The 24,831-nt window shown below is 41.6% G+C and overlaps 1 protein-coding gene across 2 annotated transcripts in view; it reads right to left on the bottom strand.

Annotated features, from left to right (window-relative positions):
- Positions 1 to 455: 455 nt before the first annotated feature.
- Positions 456 to 24,831, bottom strand: part of il17rel (interleukin 17 receptor E-like) — a 43,226-nt gene continuing 18,850 nt past the window's right edge. The window contains exons 10-18 of one of the 2 annotated variants that reach the window (XM_035748485.2): positions 24,640 to 24,803; positions 24,412 to 24,456; positions 24,215 to 24,272; positions 22,969 to 23,099; positions 8,234 to 8,293; positions 8,082 to 8,139; positions 6,047 to 6,199; positions 5,704 to 5,763; positions 456 to 4,476 (exon numbers count right to left, since the gene is read on the bottom strand). In XM_035748485.2, the coding sequence (XP_035604378.1) occupies positions 4,346 to 4,476; positions 5,704 to 5,763; positions 6,047 to 6,199; positions 8,082 to 8,139; positions 8,234 to 8,293; positions 22,969 to 23,099; positions 24,215 to 24,272; positions 24,412 to 24,456; positions 24,640 to 24,803 (860 nt within the window). In that variant the 3' untranslated portion in view covers positions 456 to 4,345. Of the gene's footprint in view, positions 4,477 to 5,703; positions 5,764 to 6,046; positions 6,200 to 8,081; positions 8,140 to 8,233; positions 8,294 to 13,821; positions 13,940 to 22,968; positions 23,100 to 24,214; positions 24,273 to 24,411; positions 24,457 to 24,639; positions 24,804 to 24,831 lie in introns of those variants that run through there. The other variant, XR_008088954.1, reaches the window with a different exon arrangement.

The raw sequence follows: 24,831 nt of genomic DNA, 5'->3' as shown, positions 1-24,831 counted from the left end.
AAAGGTGGAATTCCACAAAAAAATATTCCCCATAGGCCCTTATCAATGAATATCTAGGCTATAAAGAATTTGTATTTCTAAACTATGAATTTCAATGTATGTGTTTTGATGCTGCTTTTTACATGCACTGAAATAACAACGTTTTTTCACCACGCTCTCTTAAAAACACCAATATTCAGGTTGAAGAACCAATTTGGGTGTTTCACATTCTGTGTATTAAAACACTTACATTGGGGTTTACATTCAAACCCTCTCCAAACACCAGATCTCAGCTTAGGTGCACTACTTTTCATGATTTCGTTACACAATCATGGTGTTTTGAGACTTTTTATTTTTACAAGGTAGACTCCATTGAGTAGGTTAAAAGTCCAATAAATAATTATGCAAGAAAGGTAATGTGTTGGTTTTCTTAATTTAACACTGAGGCAGGTTTGCTCAGGACAGCATAAAATAACTAGTGCTGGAGGGCTTTTATTACAGTTCTTCAAATGCACAGAAACACAGAAATGGCAGCAATATGAGTTTATCTAGAATATAAATGCTAAATATGACAAAACATGTATTACAACCATCACATACATCACATACAGTAACATTTTTCCTCATAAGGTTTAAGTTAAATATATGAAAACATACTGTACACACAACACAAAAGCGTCTGAAATGTCAGTCATAGTCAACTCCTGTAGGCAGTCCCACCACAATAAACTGAGAACTTATTTTAGCTTTCTAACTATTTATTGGCTTCTTGTAACAAGTCTATCTATTTAGGCTTAGGCCTAAGTCCAATGTTCAGCCTGTGAATTATGTCAGTAAGTCAGTGTTCATTTTGTCAACAACTAATTACTAGGGTGATCAAATCGAGAATGCAATGCTTAGATGCTCAATTGATACGCAAAAGTGATAAATGCATTTATATTTTCACGTAGGTGCACGTGATTCATGTCACGATAAAATTGCAGTGTTAAAAACAAAATTGAAAATGGTTTATTGAAAATTGGAAACGGTAAACAGAAATTCTAAAATGATTAACAGAAAATGGTCAATGCAATGTAGAAATGTAGAAATTTTACAACTGCCCATGTTCTATTGTCTTTTCTTTCTTAATTCTCAATCTGTATGCAAATTGCTCCTTGGAGGTTTGGACCAGGAAAGAAACACAACACCACCTGCATTTGTACATTTTTGACATGTCATGCGCTCTGTTAATGATGGGGTTCAAACCTGGTGTCTTGTATAAACAAAAATAACATTTTAGCCTGCTAAGGCGAAGCTTAGGCAATGTAGCTTGGGGAACCAGACTTTGGTTTAGCGGACTAATCAAACCAAATAAAATGTTATTGGTCACATACACATGGTTAGCAAGTGTAGTGAAGTGCTTGTGCTTCTAGTTCCGACAGTGCAGTAATATCTAACAAGTAATATAACAAATTCACAATGACTATCTTATACACACTAATGTAAAGAGAAAAAGTACATGTAAATATATGGATGACTAATGACCAATGTTTGTGATGGCTGTTTAACAGTCTGATGGCCTTGAAATAGAAGCTGTTTTTCAGTCTCTCGGTCCCAGCTGATGCACCTGTACTGACCTTGCCTTCTGGATGATGGCGGGGTGAACCGGCAGTGGCTCTGGCGGTTGTTGTCCTTGAGGATATTTTTGGCCTTCCTGTGACATCGTGTGCTGTAGGTGTCCTGGAGGGCAGGTATATTGCCCCTGGTGATGCATTGTGCAGACCACACTACCCTCTGAAGAGCCTTGCGGTTGTGGGCGGAGCAGTTTTCGTACCTGGCGGTGATACAGCCAGACAGGATGCTCTCGATTGTGCATCTGTAAAAGTTTGTGAGTGCTTTTGGTGACAAGACAAATTTCTTCAGGCTCTAGAAGTTGAAGAGGCGCTGTTGCGTCTTCTTCACCACGCTGTCTGTGTGGGTGGACCATTTCAGTTTGTCCATGATGTGTACGCTGAGTAACTTAAAACTTTCCACCTTCTCCACTACTGTCCCGTCGATATGGATAGGGGGCTCTTCTGCTGTTTCCTGAAGTTCACGATCATCTCCTTTGTTTTGTTGACGTTTAGTGAAAGGTTATTTTCCTGACACCACACTCCGAAGGCCCTCACCTCCTCCTTGTCGGCCGTCTTGTCGTTGTTGGTAATCAAGCCTACCACTGTAGTGTCGTCTGCTGATGATTGAGTTGGAGGCATGCATGGCCATGCAGTCATGGGTGAACAGGGAGTACAGGAGAGGGCTGAGAACTCACCCTTGTGGGGCCACCAGTGTTGAGGATCGGCAGGATGGTGATGTTGTTTCCTACCCTACCACCTGTGGGCGGCCCGTCAAAGTCCAGGACCCAGTTGCACAGGGCGGGGTCAAGACCCAGGATCTCGAGCTTGAGGACGAGTTTGAAGGGTACTATGGTGTTAAATGCTGAGCTGTAGTCAATGAAAAACATTTTTACATAGGCATTCCTCTTGTCCAGGTGGGATAGGGCAGTGTGCAGTGTGAGATTGCGTAGTTTGTGGACCTATTGGGGCGGTAAGCAAATTGGAGTGGGACTAGGGTATCAGGTAGGGTGGAGGTGATATGATCCTTGACTAGTCTCTCAAAGCACTTCATGATGACAGAAGTGAGTGCTACGGGGCGATAGTCATTTAGTTCAGTTACCTTAGCTTTCTTGTGAACAGGAACAATGGTGGCCATCTTGAAGCATGTGGGAACAGCAGACTGGGATAGGGATTGATTGAATATGTCAGTAAGGATGCGGCTAGGGATGCCGTCTGGGCCGGCAGTCTTGCGAGGGCTATCACGCTTAAATGTTTAACTCAAGTTGGCCACAATGAAGGGGGGCCCACAGGCTTTGGTAGCGGGCTGTGTCAGTGGCACTGTATTGTCCTCAAAGCGAGCAAAGAAGTTGTTTAATTTGTCTGGGAGTAAGATGTTGATGTCCATGACGGGGCTGGTTTTCTTTTTGAACTGCCACATACATCTCGTGTTTGAGCTCTCTGTAGTCAACAACCTATTTTTCCTGATGAAACTAATGATGAGATGAAATGCTCTGGAAAAAAAACTATAACTATTACCAATTACTTTTAATTGTAAAATGTAACGAGGCGAGAATTCTAAGTGACACAAATGGACATTCAATTTCACATGAAACTCCTTTAAATCTGTTTTGTCCAATTATAAGCATGCATCCCTGTGCAGAATATATAATGCAATCCTCTCATTAGCCGATAACATCTTTCTGTTGCATGGGCTGGTTGTATTGATCTGGCTCTCCCACAAACACAGCTCCCAGTCACTTTAATCACTAATCTCGGTCTCTCTTTTGAGCTGATGCGCAGACAGGATACTTAAATTGTAACAAACTAACCTCAATTAGAAACAATAATGTATTTTAAATCTCTGCTTTCATTTTGGTCATTTTTGCTCTGATCACATCAGAAGCTCAATTGTGCCATGTGCGCTTTTATTAATCTGTGTTGGCAATAGCGAGGTGCAGTTGCTTTTTCCAATTGGGAAAACGAATGATTTTTGCTGAATATTAGGAGTATAGTAATACTTCTGGCATTGTGGGAAAGCTCATATTCTCCTATTTTGAAGGAAAGCACTGTTATTTAACCAACTCTGATGGTTATTATGTGGAGAAAATCGGATCTACATTTTTCCTGGGGACCCGACGTTCGCTCTGAACGTTAACACGCATCGCTTGCGGTAATGTTTTAGAAACATGAGGAATCTTTCATATCAGTGAGATTTTTTTTTAAAGTGAAGGTTAAATTACTACACCTTTATAGGGTTAAGATTGGTGCTCCCACACAGCCATATCTCAAAGTTACAGCACTTCTTTTACGGAAGACATCTGTCCTCATTAGCTATCTAGCATGCTCCAAACACTTGTGTGTAAGAATAACTGGGGAGGAAGTGTAGCGGAAGTGTAGTCTGCCGGCTGGAGACACACAGCTTATGGATCTGTAAAAATCTGGGTAAGTAAGTGTATATTTTTTTATTTAAAAGATTCATTCTCTCAGACATCTGATGATTATTGACGTTTCTAAACGCTAAAACTCAGCGCTAGGATTGTAGTTCCCATGGAGCCAGTCGTGACCGAAGTTAACCGCTGAAAATCCTACAGCTAAGTGTGCACATGATGCAAGTAAGAGGTAAATATGAGTTATTTAAATGTATTAAAAAAATGTGCAGACTAAAATGTGACTAAAACTAGACTGAAATTGTTCCGGGTTTTTGTCGACTGAAAATTACAAAAATTAACGAAAGATTAAATGACAAAAATGTAACGAAGCTAAAAATCTAATTTAAGACTAAATCTAAGACTAAATTAAAACTGCAGTAAGTTAGCCCTTTCGCAATTTTCAAACGGAAGACTGTAAGGTATGGGCATCTCGTTATGGAGAGTAGTCTGGTCTTGGAGTCCTGGGGTGGTGCAGTCAACAGCAACAGCATGAGATTCTGAAAAGCATGTGGTATTATTAACCATGGCGATATACACTGAGTATACCAAACATTAGGAACACCTTCCTAATATTGAGTTGAACCCCACATCCTCACTTCGCCAGGGTATGGACTCTACAATGTGTCGAAAGTGTTCCACAGGGATGCTGGCCAAGTTGTCTGGATGTCCTTTGGGTGGTGGACCATTGCTGATGCACACAGGAAACTGTTGGGTGTGAATAACCTAGCAGCATTGCAGTTCTTGACACAAACTGGTGCGCCTGGGCACCTACTATAAATACATACGCTGTTCAAAGTCACTTAAAATGTTTTCCTGCCCATGCCCCCTCTGAATGGTACACATACACAATCCATGTTTCAATTGCCTCAAGACTTAAACATCTTTTTTTAGACTCCTCCTTTTAATCTACACTGGTTTAAGTGGATTTAACAAGTGACGACAATACGGGATCTTAGCTTTCACCTGGATTCACCTAGTCAGTCTATGTCATGGAAAGAGAAGGTGTCTTAATGTTTTGTATACTCGGAATATAATTATTTATGTGTCTATATTGGGTTAGGGTAAAAGCTAAGATTAGGGTTACGGTTGAACCAGGTTGTGGACATGACGCTAGGGCTAGGGTAATGGTTTTGTTTGAGGCTAAGGTAATGGTTCCTACATGAAAAAATACTAGTTTACTATAGAATCCTACAGTACATACTATTTAATTCTATAGTAAACTGAAGTATACTGTAAAATACTATACTACACACTGTAGTATCCCTAAATCACGTGTAGTACTTATAAAATGTAGTAGAATGTTGTAGTATACTGAAGAATACTATAGTAAATACTATTTAATTTGCATATACCCATTCCCCTCCCCATATCGCAATTTGTGCCACCCATGAGTGAGAAACCTACATGCCAAGTATAGACGCCCTGTTCCCTACAGCTTATAGAATATAGTAGAATGAATTGAACCAGATTGAGGCGTTCTCCCCACTACAGTAAATATTACAGTATAGAACAGTCTGCAAAAACACTACATTACTATAGTATATAATACAATTTTTTTACTGCAGTGAATACTACAGTAAAGTTTTTAAAAAACACTACAGTGAATACTAAAGTATTCATACCATAGTATACTACAGTATTTTTTCATGTGGGTTGAACCGGTATGTGGACATAAAGCTAGAGTTGGGGCTATGGTTAGTGTATGCACGGTAGAATGGTCTTACCTGTTTGTTGTTTCAATGTACAGACCCCATGCCGTCCTTTTCTGTGCCTCCTCTGGTGAACTGTAGACAGACAGACAGACAGACAGACAGACAGACAGACAGACAGACAGACAGACAGACAGACAGACAGACAGACAGACCGTGTACACAATCAGTCAGCACCCCATTTAAACCTGGGACATTAGTGCACTGTGCTAGCTCGAATTTATTCTTTTCAGCACAGTTCCAGCAACTACGATTGATGCTGCCTAACCAGGCCAGTGCAGAACATCTTGGCTCTGCTTTAGATGACTGTGAAAGGGGTAGTTATCATTCACTCTGTTAGGGAGAGGTGGATACATACCAGTTATTAGGGCTTTGATGACTAGAGCTGCCACTATGACAGCAGCAGTGAGACAGGCCACAGCTGGCACCACTACCCAGATCAGCTCCAAGGAGCCTTGCAAGGCCGGAGTTTGCCCAACCATTGCAGGAGCACGGGCATCAGCTAGGTCCACTTTGAAATGCAAAGAGAGAGAAGCAGCAGTCAGAATCAAAGCTCTTTGCATGGTGGATTTCAGACAAAAGAAAAGGAGGACTCTTCAATGTATACTTCAGTGTGTTTTATATAAACAGTGGTCGTACACTTTGACTTCAAGCACCTTTTCAAAGCCGTAGGATGTTTGTATCTTTATATCTTTCTGTGTAATATTTCCTAATACAACCTATTTTCTGTTTGAAACCTGAGTGGTTCGTGAATGTGTTGAAAATAAATATTTTTTGTTGGTATGAAGAATTCCATCATGTTAGCAGTGTTTCCTGAGCCCTGTCCATAAAGCCCGTTAAATAGAGTGGAAGCATTGACTTTTTCCACATGTTGTTGTGTTACAGCCTGAATTTAAAATTGATTACATTTTGATTTTGTGTCACTGGCCTACACACAATACCCCATAATGTCAAAGTGGAATTATGTTTTTCAACTTTTTTACAAATTAATTACAAATTAAAAGGTGGAATATCTTGAGTCAATAAGTATTCAACCCCTTTATTATGGGAAGCAAAACTTGCTTAGCAAGTCAGATAATAACTTTCACAGTGTTAAACATGAACATGTTGAAGTTATTCATTACACTTTGGACAGAGAGGAAGGAAACCACTCAGGGATTTCACCATGAGTCCAATAGTAACTTTAAAACAATTGAATGGCTGTGAGAGGAGAAAACTGAGGATGGATCAACAACATTGTAGTTACTCCACACAAACTAACCTAAATGACAGTGAAAATAAGGAAGCTTGTACAGCATACAAATATTCCAAAACATGCATCCTGTTTGCAATAACACCAAAGTAAAATTGCAAAAAATGTGGTAAAGAAATAAACTTTATGTCCTGAACACAAATAATTATGTTAGGGGCAAATCCAATCCACATATTACTGAGTACCACTCTTCATATTTTCAAGCATGGTGGTGGCTCTTTCATGTTATGCGTATGCTTGTCATCAGCATGGACTAGGGAGATTTTTACGATGAAAATAAATGGAATAGAGCGAACAACAGGCAAATTCCTAGATAAAAACCTGGTTCAGTCTGCAGATATTGTACAATCCAGGTGTTCAAAACTCTTAGAGACTTACCCAGAAACCCTCACAGCTGTAATCACTGCCCCATGCGATTCTAACATGTATTGATTGGTTCAGGGTTGTGGATTCTTGTGTAAATTATATCTAATTTCATTTCATTTTCAATAACTTTGCAGAAATGTAAAAAAAAACAGGTTTTCTCTTTCCCATTATGGGGTATTGTGTGTAGATTAGTGATTGTTTTGTTTGTTTTTGTAATCCATTGAATTCAGGATGTAACGACAAAATGGGGAATAAGTCAAAGGGTATGAATACTTTCTGAAGGCACTGTACATTTAGCGTGTTCAGTCTCGTTCAACACACACACACACAGCCTCAAACAAAAGATACTTAAGCTGTGAAGTCAACAGTGTTTGTATCAGATAGGGGCCAAGGCAAGGTGTGCATGCCAGGATTACAGTTTAAAGAAAGTGGAACACAGCTGAAAAAGAGAAAACCTGCCTCCTTGAGAGTTTTGAATGAGTTAATGTAATGAAAGGGGTAAGGTGAACCACACAAGTGTGATGAGTAACCTTGCCTGAGGCTTACTAGATTTCCTGACTACTTGCGTTAGTTACCGTTGCCAATACCTCGGCTTTAGCTCAATGGGCTAACACGGTTTTTGCGGGCTAACACGGTCTTGTCGGAGACCCTGTAGGAACCCAGTCGGTCACTCAAGACTGAATGGTCACAAGGCTGAACTCAAGAGTTTTAAATGAGCTCACTTCTTCTCAAATAAAAACCTGTACAATAGGTCAAAGAGTCACACAACACTCACAGCATCGTATATGGCAATGAAGGATGGTGACAGCATACTTTACGTTAAGCCTCTTCACCTGTCGAAATAGAATATGCATCTATCAATCAATATCAAAATGCCTGTGAAATCTATACACGTGCCAACATTGACATGGACAGTACTCATTTTACCTGGACACAGGTGTTTGGTAGGCATACGTCCACAGTCAGGTTGAGATTAGCAGATTTCTCCTGCAAAAGGAAGACATAAAACATTTTAGTATACTTCAAAACACTCACCTGTAACAGGAAACAGAATACAAAAAACATGTCAGTTAGCATTAGAAGAAGAAACAGATTCCCTTACGGCTTCTGTTGTACTTCTTTGTTCAGGTGTGTCCCCCTCTCTCTCTCTCTCTCTCTCTCTCTCTCTCTCTCTCTCTCTCTCTCTCTCTCTCTCTCTCTCTCTCTCTCTCTCTCTCTCTCTCTCTCTCTCTCTCTCTCTCTCTCTCTCTCTCTCTCGAGTATCTTTCATGTACTACCTGGTATTGTGTTTGTCAGTTCTTCACAGTATTAGACTAGCGGTTCAGAACATTGGGCCAGTAACCAAAAGGTCACAGTGGGGTCATAACATTATAAAAACTGCTTGTGCAAAATGTTACTGTGAAAAAAGTGTGGCCTACTCAAACGCTGACAATCATAACTAGACTTTCTAATGAAGTGTTTTAATCACACCGGTTTGAGCCTACGCTGCAGGGACCACTTTGGAATGATTACACCCATGTATACGTACACATTCATCAAATTGGAAATGAGCTATTATCATGCTGGTTAATGCGATGCATGTCTGTTGAATTTGGAAAAATCGGCCCCACCCCACCTATTCAGCCAATCAGGAACTGCTACTGCGTTGCGGCTGTGGTATACTGCATACTTTTTACTAAAAGGTACATGCTAAATAGTATGCAACGATGAGTAAAGAGTATGCAGTTTAAGTATGTAGTACGCTAGTATGGGTATTTGGACACAGCCACTGTCTCTGTGTCCTAAATTGAAACAGAAAAATTACATAGAAAAAGCTTTCTTTTTGTGGGAGCACTCAAGCCCGTTAAGTCTTGGATCAGATGTGTATGAACCCTTTGTTTCAGACAGGTTCATGTCTGAAACAAAGGTGATGCTGAGTGGTGATGCTGTTACACAGCCTGTGAAGATACTGTGAGACACTGGGGTAGCCTATCCTTCATTTTGGAGGGTGCATGTAGTCCAATCGGACCACGGTTCTAATTTCATGTCAAAGGTCTTCCAGCAAGTGCTTCAGCAGTTGGGTGTTACCCATTGCCCCTCTTGTGCCTATCACCCAGAGTCTCAAGGTGCTGGAGAGATTTCATCAGACTTTGAAGTCTATGTTGAGAGCTCACGGCTTTGAGTTCGAGAAAGACTGGGATGAAAGGGTCCCTCTAGTGCTATTTGTAGCACGGGACGTTGTTCAAGAATCTGGGGTCACCGTTGTAAGCTCACTTTTCAGTCCCTTACCCCTATAAAGCTATTTAAAAAATATCTGGATTACCTCATCGCCACACCCGAGCGTAGGGGGGAAAAAACTACCGTGTCATGTCAACATGTTGAAACCATACTTCTCCTGCTGTGATCGGGCGGAGAAGTCGGTGGAAACCGGTAGTCACCGTGGACTATAGTCTTCCTCAAGAGCATGAGGAAAGCCCAGTATTTCCTTGAGAGCACGAGGAAAGCCTAATACACTCTGTGCCTGTGGGACGGTTGAGTAAAGCAGAGATTCTGGAAAACCTGAAGGGCTTTTTGGCACACTTGTCTCCGGATGTGTAGCGAAGTGAACCCATTGTGCTATACCCACAATAACATCTGCTAAACATGTGTATGTGACCAATACATTTTGATTTGAAAGGCAAACTTGTTGTACTGCTTTTAGAGTATCAGGTTTTAGTTTCAGATGTGCCAGTCAAATGTTCTAGAGCATGACACATTGGGGACTCGAGTGAATCCTGAAAAGAGAGAGAAACTCTGTAGTGAGGTAGAATTCATGCTTGAACACGGCATTGCATGGCATTGCACAACATGGCAACAGTCCGTGGAGTTCACGCTGCATATTGGTACATCAGCTGGATGGGTCTCCGCGCTTTTGTTCTAATTTTCTCAAACTCATAGCTGTTACTAAGTCATACTTGTACCCTTTTCCCAGGGTCGATGATTGTGTGGACCGTGTTGGTGCTACTAAGTAAGTTAGTAAGTTCAATCTGCTGAAGGGATACTGGCTGGTCCCTCTAACTGAGCGTACAAAAGCGCTGTCTGCTTTTCTCACTCCTGATGGTTTGTTTTCCTACCTTCATCTTCTGTTCGGGTTTCGAAATGCCGGAGCCACGTTTCAAAGGCTCATGCACATCGTGCTACGTGGTCGGGAAAATGCTGAGGCATATTTGGACAATGTGGTGGTATTCATGCCACCTGGACAGAACACCTTAGTTTAGTTTAGTTCTGCATCTGCCAAATTGAATGTTAAACTGTCAAAGAGTGAAATCGCCCAAGCAACAGTGAAGTATTTCTGGAAGGTGGCGGACCAAGGAAAAGTCTGACCGGTCATGGTAAAAGTGGATGCCATCAATATCCTTCCTGTGCCAACTTCTCGCCAGGAACTGCGCCAATTCTTGAGGATGGCTGGCTACTACCAGGAATTTTGTAAGAACTTTGCACAGGTTGTTGCCCCACTTAAGGATTTTACCAGTCCCAAAGATATTTTCCATTGGAGCACAGACTATCAGGCAGCTGTTGAGAAGACAAAACCCCTTTTGGTCTCCGCACCAGTGCCTGCTACTCCAGATTTCCGTCATCCATTCTCTATGTACACAGATGCCAGTGATGTAGGAGCAGCTGCTCCTGCAAGGAAGACAACATCAATGTTGAGCATCCAGTGGGGCACTTTTCGAAGAAGTTGGCCTCCTATCAGAAACACTACTCCACCATTGAGAAAGAAACACACTTTTCCCCTGGCTCTTCAGCAGATCAAGATTTATGTTTCGGGTCTCTACGCCTCTTGTGGTCTTTAATGATTGTAACACACTCGTTTCCCTGTAAAAGACAAGCTCCACGAATTGCAGACTCCTTCACTGGAGTATCATATTACAGGAGTTTCCTCTTGAAATTGGAAATGTCCGTGGTAAGGACAACTTGGTTGCTGATTTTCTTTCAAGATTGGGCAGTCAATAGGTTTTTGTGGTGCTTAACTAGTGTGTAGCCCTGGCCGACATTTTATTTTGACCACACATTTCGCTGTACTGGAGAATAATACGTTTTGTTTTGATTGGGCTCGTCCCAAGGAAATGGGAATACTAGGAAGGTACACAGATCGAGATTTACCCTCTTTTGTCAAAACTTTTATGCAGCTATTTTCTTTTGTAAAAAAAAATGTTTCAGGATATGATAAAATAAAATAAAAAGAGAAAAGAGGTGGCTGTTTTGTTTTGTACAATAAACCGCCAATAGACGGCATGTTTATATTGGTTAGTTATGCCTTTATAGAGCGACTGCCCCTAAAAACCAACTAATCCATTTGAAAACGGCCTATGTGGCGTCAATATGAGTCAGAAACATATATCATAGTGTCAGAATTGACTACGAAGTGTAAATAGGATCATTTTGGTCATAATGTCTGTTTCATCTAAAAACCTGTCACATATGCTGAATACAACATTTTTACAAGCCCATAATCTACAATGCTTTAAGAAAGTAAGAAGAAAAACGTGTTAAATAAAACATAGAAAATAAGAGTAAAAAATAATTAAACAGCAGCAGTAAAATAACAATAGAGAGGCTATGTACAGGGGGTACGGGCACAGAGTCAATGTGCGGGGGCACCGGTTAGTTGAGGTAATATGTATAGTTGAAGTAGGAAGTTTACATGCACCTTAGCCCTTTAAACTCAGTTTTTCACAATCCCTGACATTTAATCATAGTACAAATTATCTGGTTTGTGACCCTTTTCAGGAAACTAGGCATATGTCGTGGGTCACTACTTCACAGGAGAGCCTTTTGATCGTAAACTTGTTTTATTGTAAACAAAATTGTTTTTTTGGCAGAAATGCCTTCTCAAACATGTGAACTTTCAATCGCCTTAATAACAAACTTGTATGCCATCTGTAAATAGATTTGGCTGAGATAATGAGTGGGCTGGACATGCCAAGAGATGAGTTTGGATTGGTCTGCCATATAGCATGCTTCTGTTGATTTGAGCTGGTCGGTCATGCTGCCCTGTTCTGAGCCAATTCCAATTTTCCTAAGTCCTTTTTTTGTGGCATCTGACCACACAACTGAACAGTAGTCAAGGTGCGACAAAACTAGGGCCTGTAGGACCTGCCTTGTTGATAGTGTTGTTAAGAAAGGCAGAGCACCGGCCTCCCGGGTGGCGCAGAGGTTAAGGGCGCTGTACTGCAGCACCAGCTGTGCCATCAGAGTCCCTGGGTTCGCGCCCAGGCTCTGTTGTAACCGGCCGCGACTGGGAGGTCCGTGGGGCAACACACAATTGGCCTAGCATCGTCCGGGTTAGGGAGGGCTTGGTCGGTCGGGATGTCCTTGTCTCATCGCGCACCAGCGACTCCTGTAGCGTGTACACATTGGTGCAGCTGGCTTCCGGGTTGGATGCGCGCTGTGTTAAGAAGCAGTACGGCTGGTTGGGTTGTGTATCGGAGGACGTATGACTTTCAACCTTCGTCTCTCCCTAGCCCGTACGGGAGTTGTAGCGATGAGACAAGATAGTAGCTACTACAACAATTGGATACCACGAAATTTGGGAGAAAAAGGGTTCAAATTAAAAAATGTAATAAAAAAAATAAAAGAAAGGCAGAGCATCGCTTTATTACAAACAGAATTCTTCCCATCTTAGCTACTACTGCATCAATATGTTTTGACAATGACAGTTTACAATCCAGTGTTACTCCAAGCAGTTTAGTCATCTAAACTAACTCTCCATTTCCATATGATTTATTACAAGATTTATTTGAGGCTTATGGTTTAGTGAGTGTTTTGTTCCAAATACAATACTTTTAGTTTTAGAAATAGTTAGGACCAACTTATTCCTTGCCACCCACTCTGAAACTAACTGCAGCTCTTTGTTGAGTGTTGCAGTCATTTCAGTCGCTGTAGTAGCTGACGTGTATTGTGTTGAGTCATCCGCATACATAGAAACTCTGGCTTTACTCAAAGTCAGTGGCATGTCGTTAGTTACATTGAAAAAAGCAAGGGCCCTAAACAGCTACCCTGGAGAATTCCTGATTCTAACTGGATTATATTTGATAGGCTTCCATTAACCTCTCTGAACCAGCCATCCCGGATCCACTATAATTGTCATCAACAACGCTGAATAGCATAGCGCCACAGTCAAATAATATTACTAGAAAATATTCATATTCATGAAATCACAAGTGCAATATTGCAAAACACAGTTTAGCCTTTTGTTAACTTCTTGCGTCGAGCCAACCCGGATCCGGGATCATGACTACAGCCTCAAGCCATTACCATAACGCAACGTTAACTATTCATGAAAATCGCAAATGAAATGAAATCAATATGCTAGCTCTCATGTTTAGCCTTTTGTTAACAACACTGTCATCTCAGATTTTCAAAAATATGCTTCTCTACCATAGCAAAACTAGCATTTAGCATTTAGCGTTAGCATTTAGCGTTAGCATTTAGCGTTAGCATCACCAGGCAAAATTTTCACAAAAACCAGCAAAAACATTCAATAAATCATTTACCTTTGAAGAACTTCGGATGTTTTCAATGAGGAGACTCTCAGTTAGATAGCAAATGTTCAGTTTTCCTGAAAGATTATTTGTGCAGGAGAAATCGGTCCGTTTTCTGCGTCATGTTTGGCTACCAAAAAGAAACGAAAATTCAGTTATAAAAACGCCAAACCTTTTCCATAATAACTCCATAATATCGACTGAAACATGGCAAACGTTGTTTAGAATCAATCCTCAAGGTGTTTTTCTACATATCTCTTCAATGTGATATCGTTCCTGGAAGTGTGCTTCTCTGTCTGTATCCCATGGCAAAATGAGTGTTACTGGGAATTACGCACCAATTTAGACAAAGGACACCGGACGGCCCCCTGGCAAATGTAGTCTCTTATGGCCAATCTTCCAATGATATGCCTACAAAAACGCCACAATGCTGCAGACATCTTGGATGAACAGCAGAGCGCATAAGCTCGTTCACAGCATATTCACAGCCATAAAAGGAGACGTTAGTAAAACACAGCATCAAAAATCCTGTTCATTTCCTGTTTGAAGTTTCATCTTGGTTTTGCCTGTAAGATCAGTTCTGGGGTACTCACAGATAATATCTTTGCAGTTTTGAAAACGTCAGAGTGTTTTCTTTCCAACACTGGCAATTATATGCATAGTCGAGCATCTTTTCGTGACAAAATATTGCGCTTAAAACGGGCATGTTTTTTTTATCCAATAATGACATAGCGCCCCCATAGGTTGAAGAGGTTAATCCACCTGTCGTCTCAGATTTAGAAATTATGCTTTACAGCGAAAGCAATACAAGCGTTTGTGTAAGTTTATCGATCGCTCGACAAAACAATTAAGTACACTTAGCATCAGGTAACTTGGTCACGAAGATCAGAGCAGCAATCAAATGAATCGTTTACCTTTGATGATCTTCAGATGTTTTCACTCACGAGACTCCCATTTAGACAACAAATGTTCCTCTTGTTCCATAAAGATATTTTTTATATCCAAATCCCTCCGTTAGTTTGTTGCGTTATGCCCAGGAATCCACCGGAAAGAGCGGTCACGACAACGCAGACACAAATTCCAAATTATATCCAAAATGTCCACATAAAAATGTCACACGTTTTTTATAATCAATCCTCAGGGTGTTTTTCAAATATCTATTTGATAATATATCAACCGGGACAGTTGGCTTTTCACTAGGACCGGGAGTAACAATGGCCGCCTTTCTCTTTTGCGCACAACTCACTCTGAGAGCCCCCACCTATCCACTTACGCAATGTGGTCGTTCACGCTTATTCTTCAAAATAAAAGCCTGAAACTATGTCTAAAGGCTGTTGATATCTGTATCTGGTTGATATCCCTTTAAATGGGCAATAGGGATGCATAACAACAGAGAGGTTTCAAAAACAGTGGCACTTCCTGGTTGGATTTTCCTCAGGTTTTAGCCTGCAATATAATAATAATAATAATATATGCCATTTAGCAGACGCTTTTATCCAAAGCGACTTACAGTCATGTGTGCATACATTCTAAGTATGGGTGGTCCCGGGAATCGAACCCACTACCCTGGCGTTACAAGCGCCATGCTCTACCAACTGAGCTACAGAAGTTCTGTTTAACTCACAGACAAAATTTTGACAGTTTTGGAAACTTTAGAGTGTTTTCTATCATAATCTGTCATATATTATATGCATATTCTAGCTTCTGGTCCTGAGGAATAGGCTGTTTACTTTGGGAACGTTATTTTTCCAAATAAAAATACTGCCCCCTAGCTTCAAGAGGTTAAAGAACACCCTCTGTGTTCTGTTAGACAAGTAACTCTTTATCCACATTATAGCAGGGGGTGTAAAGCTATAACACATACACTCTCTAGTGAGGGCACACACTCTCTAGTAGGCTTAAATTGAATATGTGGCAAATAGGAGTAGCAAAATCATCTGCTATTATCCTCAGTAATTTCCCAAAAAATCTATTTTAATTCCAGGTTGTAAGGCAACAAAATAGGAAAAATGTGAAGGGAGGTGAATGCTTTCGCAAGCCACTGTACTTAGGCCAATTCTGGGCAGTCATTCATTTTGATTCTGGGCCGATTCCTCATTGCTAGCTGGGATGAAAACAGCCTAACCGGCGCTGCTAGGGCAAGTGAATTGGTCAGAGTTTGGGTGGGGGCTGAAGCTTCAGATGATTATTATGGCATTACACACGGTCAGTGTGAACCAGAGTGACTTGACACAGCAAAGGGCCAAGCAACGGAAACGACACAGGAAATCTTATTTAATGAAAGGGGTTTCTGCCTTAAAACTTACCTGATAATGAGGCATTATGTCACATTTTCTTTTCATTAACTTATCTTAATGTTATTTTGTTGTTTGCAGGTGCACTATCCTTCTGACCCTATGCAGCCAGGTCCCATCTACTTTTTAACTCCTCGTAAGTGTGGCTTGTTTGGTGTCACAACAAGTCAACTACGTGATTGATGAAGGCATGTCATCCAGCAAAGGCGGCAGCGCAGTCATCAACTACATGCACCATTTCTTCACCAACTACGGAGTTGGGGAAACACACGTGGACCTGAATTGTGATAACTGCAGTGGCCAAAACAAGAACAAGGTTGTGCTCTGGTATTGTGCCTGGTCGGATCATTCACAAGCTCCACCACAGTCTGGACCCAACACCAAGTTTGCCCCCGACTGGTGCTTCGGCCTCATGAAGCAGCGCTTCAGAAAGATCAGAGTGAACACTTTGTCTGAGATTGCTGGTGTTGTGAAGGACAGCACTGTGATGGGTCAACATCCCACAGCTGGTTGGACTGGAGGATGGTACGGTGCTGGTGGAAAGCTATGGCTGGCAACAATACCTGACTCCGTACTTCAGGCCGCTGCCACAGTTCAAGCCGTTCCAGCACTTCAGGTGAATATCATTTTCAGTGCATTGTATGAGGTTATTCTTCTTATCTAAACTTGGGAGGTGAATTGATGTAGTGCAAGGTTATAATGTCTTCATTTTTTTATTTCCTGTTTTACAGCTTCGATGCTCTTGAGCCTGGTGTTGTTGTCGCCAAGGAGCGTTCAGACTATCAGGACCAGGTTTCAGCTGCTGCGCAACGCTGACATCCTTCCTCCCATAGATGGTCTGCCTGTACAACCATCACCTGGACTGGACACAGCTAGACAAACGTATGTTTTTGAGAAGATCAGGGAGTTTTGCGACGAAGAGGCTATGGACATCACATGCCCTGCACCAAAGTCAAGGGCAGGACAGAAACAGGCTCTCCGAATATAGCTTCCCTTGTTCATGCGTGGTTCGGACAGACCAGTCATCAGCACTATCTGCGGTGCCTATATTCAAATGATTCTCTCCTAACACACACGCCACTCATTGCTCCAACTATTTGTTTTATTTATCCTGCAGCTCAGTCACTTTACCCCTAATTGTATGCATATAACCACCTCCTCTATCACTGATATGGTTATTGTTCATGTACATACTTATATTTACACTATTTATAATATTGCTACTATGCAAGTAACCATTTGGCTGTACCATTTACACCTTCTGTGGAGACCCATCCAGTTGGCAATATCTGGCTGGGGTTAGAGCATTTATTTCACATGACCCATCAATTTGGTGTGTCTGCGTAAGCATAATCTAATATTCATAAAATATTTTTATCTGGACACTTTGTTTACCTGTAATTCTTCCTTATTGTAGGCTACTACTTTTAGTCTTAATCTTTACTACACTACTCACGGTTTGGCTTAAGAGGGAGTGAACAATGCTGAATGGGTGTAGACAAAGGAGAGCTTCCCAGGTACCAAAACATTCAAAGGCCATTTTCTCAAAAGTGAATTTACAAGTTTATCAACTTTCAGAATTACTTTCCCATTGTTCCTCAAATGCAGTCTCTTCTTTTACATCTGTCAAGCATGGAATTAGCTGCCAAACGAGATTACATTATTGCTCAAGCCACACATTTAGAATTGAGGCATGATGACAATTGTTGACACTGTTTTTCTGTTTGACAATGTGCACAGTTGGGTGCCAGACTGATCCCCTGGTTATGAACGGATGCTGGGACCTACCAGGAAGAGCAAATGTATCATAAGATGTCCAGCAGTGTGGTTTAGTGACCTCCCCCCAAAAATGTAATTCACTCTTCACTTGCTATTTTCACAGCTTTTCTATGGAACGCGGTTTGGGTCTTTGCGTGTTAAAAAGACAATACATGTCAAAACATTTTTTTACCTTTATTTAACTAGGCAGGTCAGTTAATGAACAAATTCTTATTTTCAATGACGGCCTAGGAACAGTGGGTTAACTGCCTGTTCAGGGGCAGAATGACAGATTTGTACCTTGTCAGCTCAGGGATTTGAACTTGCAACCTTCTGGTTATTAGTCCAACGCTCTAACCACTAGGCTCCCCTAGTAGCCTAGGGTAGCCTATCTGACATGTTAAATAAGCTTTTCATTTGACAAGTCAAATAACACAATTCTATTATAGACTGTTGTGTGTGCTGAATTTTCCCGTGCAAGCCAAGCTCCACCACTACGATCAGTAACACTGTCAAAGAAAAGTCTGGAAACAAGCACAACCGGCCACGAAAAATGTTTTTACAATACCGTGTTGGTAATAAGTCATTATTTGTTCGACCGAATGGGAAAAAGTCTGTGTGAGCATTTGAAATAAGATCAGGATCAATTGAGCAGGATCAAAAACGTTTGCAAATTGTTATTAGCAACTTCTGCGGTAGCTAGCAATCTTTAGCTTTGTACGTGGCTAGCGCCAATGCAACCAGCCTGAAAACAATGACCAGTAGAATCTGCAGTCATTTTCAATATTTTTAGCAATGATTTAGGAATCCATGTGAGTAAGTATTAGCTAGATAGCCACTTGTTGTTGAACTTCAGTTCATGAAAATAACTAGCTAGCTTTTTTCCCAACGTCGTCTTCAGAGTTATCACTCTAAAACATCCACATTATATTATTTTTCCTCTGGAATAGTGTACAATACACATAGTATGTTGACTGGTAGAATAAATGTGGCTCAAGTCAGTGGTTTTAGAGTCCTGCAGTAAGAGCTAAGACAATAATATTCCCTGGGTGTCACTGAGTAGACTCATAACCCATCTCATTGATCCACAATCCATAGGTAAGGCTGTACAGTGAAATAAGTATGACCCCAATGCAATTCTAAAGTCTAATACGTCCAGTGTGATTTCAACAGATTTTTCTCAAATTAACAAATTATTGTCTTTTGTTGAATTTATATAACAACATTCCAACCTCGTTTTGCATGATCTATTCAATTATGGCATAATTCCACTATTTATATTCATTTGCATCACTGTCAATGACACGCAAACTGCAAATTCCATTATTGTGGCTATTCCTTATTGTGGCTAGCTTCACATAGGTGGGTCCGACCACCAATAATCAAATAAAAAATATCTTGTAAATTATAAGTATTTTAGATGATGACACCTAGCTAGGTAGTTGGTTAGCTAACTATAGCTACTGAAACAGATCGTGGTTTTGCTATGTTTTTGGGAAATAACATTGTTTGCATCCTTCAGCTCGCTAGCTTTTTTTTATGACCAGCACTGTCCAGAGCTTGGGGAAGTGTGTCTGCGCTCCTTCGGAAGCCGCGCGAGACAAAACTTTACCAGCATCATGGCATACGTATCGGTGAATCGCTGTGACACATGAAATACGAGTGATAGTGTAATCAATGTGTAATAACTATGTAAAAAAAAAAATTATGAACGTGTTAAATTATGTGACATGCAGTCATATTCAGGTCCTGATTGGTCAACAAGCGTATTTGACGCGTCAAACAGTGTGATTTGACGTGTAACTTTTTTGACGCTGTAAGATCCAAACGGTGTTCCAGACCTCAGAATAAAAGTAATTTCGATTTTCAAGTGCATTAGCAAGAGGTTTTGTCCTTTCTTTAGAACAAAATGCAATTGACCACTTGGCTGTCTATTACATCACACTGTCACAGGCCCTCTCAGTCAATACCACCTCATACGATTGCCTGCTACAGTTTTCACAGGCTCATCATTTTTACAAAATTACCCACTTCATTACTTTGATACATTTGATAACCCAACTGTGAAACATAATTTATGTAAACTGACATTATTTATTGCTTATTTTCTACTTCTTAGAATGTCCATATAATGTCCAGGGCATAACCTAGCCTGTGACCACCATTCAATTTAGCTTTTAATTATATCTGAAGTGTAAAAGAAAGGTGGAATGGAGCGATCAGGTTGGTTTCACCAGGCTAATCATAACCCACTACGTGTGTGTGACCGACCAGTATCTTTGATAAAGGGTCAGGAGCTGATCTATGTTGCTTTGCCCATCAGTGGGGCTCTGGCAAAGACCTCACCTCTTGCCTGCTCACCAACGGTCATCGATCGGGAAATCAGAATTTGGTAGGTTTAGTCTGACTTCAACATAGTTCATATCTGACACAAACATATACCATCTCTAACTGCCATAGTTAGAGATAGGTCTTATCAGAACAGTGACTGTGTGTATGTGTTGACAGATGCATGAGATTCAGAGAGACCTGGCACTCAACACATCCACCACGAGGTGATTACTGATAATACAGTACAGCACAAAGGCCTTGTAATAGCAACACCCTTTTCATTCCAGGTGTCAACTCTGCCTCAACTCTGCCTATTTCTACAGATGGACTGGATATGATTTTGCCAGACGGCAGCCTCAGTCACTTGACGTATTCAAACATAGTACCTGTTTGTGTGTCCGATACAGTATCACCTATCCTCACTGCCATTGGTAATAGAAGAGTGACTATGGAGACATTGAAGAGGACGTCCAGACTGACAAACGGGCTTGATACCGATGTATCTGAATGGAGAGAGACCTGGCACTCGGCATGAACATTTTACAAGACAAGTTTTACCTGTATTGTCTTTTTTTATTATTGATTTGAATGTATCAGTCAATATGGAGAGGGAGAAACCCTGTGTATTCTCCAGCAGGATCAGTGAACTCCTGGTGTGTACGGGACACCACACAGGAAGATATGACCACTCTGACAAGTTTGACAACTTGTTTACCCATTTACCACCAGACAAAATGCTGATAGGCACAGTATCTGTACCAGCTGGGAATGACATGAAAGGTGCACATTGTTACATTAGCAGAACACTGATGCTATTGTATTATGGAAAGGGTTGTTTATTCTACATGGACCTGCATGTTGTCAAAACATGTAGTTTAGAATATCTACACAAATTCAGCCATTTCATTCTTCTCAAATTGTTCTGTAGGCTACGGTCCTATTCAAGCTTCCTCCAGAATCTCACCATACTGTACATCTGCCTGTAGTTATTGAACTCAACCTGCAGGATGTTTCTTTGTTGTGATTGAGTGGGGGGGGGGGGACAGCTGTGGGCAAGGTTCTGACAGATGGGTGTGTCTTTGTGGTGGTACGGAGCAAATTAGTTTTGCATGGCCTGTCATGGCCCGCCAGTATTTCTTCAGGAGCAAGCCAAAAAAACGAGGCCAAATCAGCGGGTGTAGTTCCCCTTGAAGTTGATCATGCACGCTGATTGGAGTCATCCTCGGTGGTCAGGATGTGTTGCACCTGTCGCTTCGCTAAGATTCACCTGTGCTGGCACAGATGATATTTAAGAGCTGCAGAGCCAATGCTCCAGTTGGCATGAGAGATGTTGGAAGAGCTAGGCTGCAGTTTAACTCTCAAAAGTCTATGACTAGAAAGACGGGTGTTGTATGTGGAGGATGAGGGCTGCAGTAGGTATCTCAGATAGGGGGGAGTGAGGCCTAAGAGGGATTTATAAATAAGCATCAACCAGTGGGTCTTGCGATGGGTATACCGAGATGACCAGTTTACAGAGGAGTATAGAGTGCAGTGATGTGTCCTATAAGGAGCATTGGTGGCAAATCTGATGGCCGAATGGTAAAGAACATGTAGGCACTCGAGAGCATCCCTTACCTACCGATATATAAATTGTCTCCATAATCTAGCATGAGTAGGATGGTCATCTGAATCAGGGTTAGTTTGGCAGCTGGGGTGAAACAGGAGCGATTACGATAGAGGAAGCCAAGTCTAGATTTAACTTTAGCCTGCAGCTTTGATTTGTGCTGAGAGAAGGACAGTGTACCGTCTAGCCAAACTCCCAAGAACATGTATGCGGTGATTACCTCAAGCTCTAAGCCCTCAGAGGTAGTAATCACACCTGTCGGAAGAGGAGCATTCTTCTCACCAAACCACATGACTTTTGTTTTGGAGGTGTTCAGAAGAAGGTTAATGGTAGAGAAACTTCCCTGTCTCCCTCTTTCCTAACCCCTCTCTCTCCCTTCTCCCTCCCACTCCCTCCGCCTCTCCTTCTCTTTCCTAACCCCTCTCTCTCCCTTCTCCCTCCCACTCCCTCCGCCTCTCCTTCTCTTTCCTAACCCCTCTCTCTCCAATCTCCCTCCCACTCCCCCGCCTCTCCTTCTCTTTCCTAACCCCTCCCTCTCCCTTCTCCCTCCCACTCCCCCCGCCTCTCCTTCTCTTTCCTAACCCCTCTCTCTCCCTTCTCCCTCCCACTCCCTCCGCCTCTCCTTCTCTTTCCTAACCCCTCCCTCTCCCTTCTCCCTCCCACTCCCTCCGCCTCTCCTTCTCTTTCCTAACCCCTCTCTCTCCCTTCTCCCTCCCACTCCCTCCGCCTCTCCTTCTCTTTCCTAACCCCTCCCTCTCCCTTCTCCCTCCCACTCCCTCCGCCTCTCCTTCTCTTTCCTACCCCCTTCCTCCTCTCAAGTTGGTGGGGGTTCTTTTCTTTTAGTTTGACTGTATCAGGCAACTCTAATGGGCATCCCATGGTGGGTGTTAAGACCCTACTCTAGCTTGGCCAGCACTCAGTAGGAACCCCCATTGATGCCTTTCAGAACCTATTTTAAAACCCCACCTAGTTTAGTTTTGGTTGTCAGTGACTCGTTTGTTAGTTCCCTTTATGTTGAGCAATGATTTTGGGTTGGTTATTAGGGAAGTCGTACAGTCAACACAGCTCCTTGATACAGCAGACTTCATAGTAAGCAAACACCCTTATTTAAAAAAATAAAAATAAGTACTGTTGCCTATGATAAGAATTAGGTGCAGATAGACATGTATTTACCACATGTACAGGGAGTGTGTGTTCTGGGTGGCATGCAGAGGTCCCCGTCTTCACACACACATGAAGAGAGAGGGGTGCTCTGACCCGTGACGTTAAAACCAGCCCCAGCTGGTCGACACCCAGGTCCCAAGCTGGAGAGCAAGGCAATATCATCATTCAACATTACTTACTGTATGATCACCTGCAGTATAGAGCCCCACAGTGGAGGTGTCATAATACCCGTAAAACCTAATGGTCAAACAGGGAAACTTTCAATAGTTTTTCCACCATTAATTTCTCCCATCTGGGATTTTTAGAAACACTTCAAATAAGGCCTGTGCTTCATGTAGACTTACCCTGGCGTGGCGTATTGATAACCATGTAAATCTCTCAGACAAGGTGACTTTTATCAATATATTCGACTTGATTTACTCAGACTTGAAAATAGTAATTAGCGTCAAAGTAGACATCATGCATAACTAGAAATCCCTGCAAGCTCCTGCACGTCATCTCTGGCCGATACCTTTACTTTTGGTATTGTGTCAATTTAAAACTTGCGCAAGACCGTTCACAGAATTGTCCATTTAAATAAATGTACCCTTATTATTCATTACTACATTTAGCTAACATTAAATAGTTCATCGAGAGATTCTTACCTTTGCCTCAATTCGGCAGGCTTGTCCAGATCATCATGGCATTTGTAGTTCATTATGATAGCAAATGAGCATTTCAATTTGGGGGGTAAATGGTCAATACAGGCAAATATACTGAAAAAAGTCCTTCCAGAGAGATTTACACGGTTATCAAAACATCACAGTAGGGTAAGCCTAAACGAAACGCAGCCCTTATTTTAAGTTTCTAAAATCCCTATGGGGAAAAAAAGAATTGTGTAAAAACGACTCTATATTGGTAATACTAGATAACGGACCTGGGTTCAAATAGTATTTGTTTTCTTTCAAAAACGTTTGAGCGTTTGATGCAGCATGCCCGGAGTGCCATATGGCTGGGGTTTGCACTTCTGGTACTATTCCATTGGTCCATTGTGTCAGACAAGTTCAAAAAATGCTATTTGAATCCAGGTGTGCCATAATATTGCATTAGTGTAAAGACTGATACTAGAGTGTGGGTGGTTTCTTATCCTTGGGTGTTATGGGTTTGGCTGATGTACAAACTGTGTTGCCCGTTTCCACTTAAAAGTCCGTCATTCACAACTTCAGACGGATCACTCATGATAATTATATGCACACTATTTACAGAGAGCTATTACCTTGGAAATTCCCATCTGCAAAGGGGCACCGGATCCAGGATCCAGAATCTGTGGTAAACTGTACATAAAACAGCCAGGAGCATGCATTTGTTAGATGCATTTGTTCTGCACACTCAAAGGGGATATGTACAGGAAAGTTCAGATAGTAAGTGCATTCAGTCGTTGAATTACACCACAGGCGAAGGTGTTGTCTTTACCTTCATACAAAGCTGTGGGTGTGGATCCACAGTGGAGAATGTTATCTGAAAGGAAAGTTAAATGAGGACTTGAATCTATAATAGTTCTTGTAAAACAGTCATCTGGTGATATAGCCTTGGTGCCTGACTGTTTCTATGTCATATCAGTCTTTTGTCTTTGAAACAGCCCTTTAACTGTGAAGGAGTTCAGAGGTACAGATGTGAGGCTGATTGATAGAGGCACCTAACCTTCTCCCTGTTGAGGGTCTGTGATGAACCAGCCAGATCGTCACACTCATCGTCCCCTTGTTTTTGGCACAGTGAGATCACCGCAACAACAGGACACACCGGTTCCCATGACAACAACTCCTCCACCGGGTCAAAGTTAATGCCAGACCACAACTCCTCCAGATCTTTGGAGAAAAGAGACGCGGTCAAAAG

This window comes from Oncorhynchus keta, chromosome 33 (genome assembly GCF_023373465.1).
Source record: "Oncorhynchus keta strain PuntledgeMale-10-30-2019 chromosome 33, Oket_V2, whole genome shotgun sequence".
In the NCBI taxonomy this organism is placed as follows: Eukaryota; Metazoa; Chordata; class Actinopteri; order Salmoniformes; family Salmonidae; genus Oncorhynchus; species Oncorhynchus keta.
This window is presented reverse-complemented; position numbering and strand designations above follow the sequence as displayed.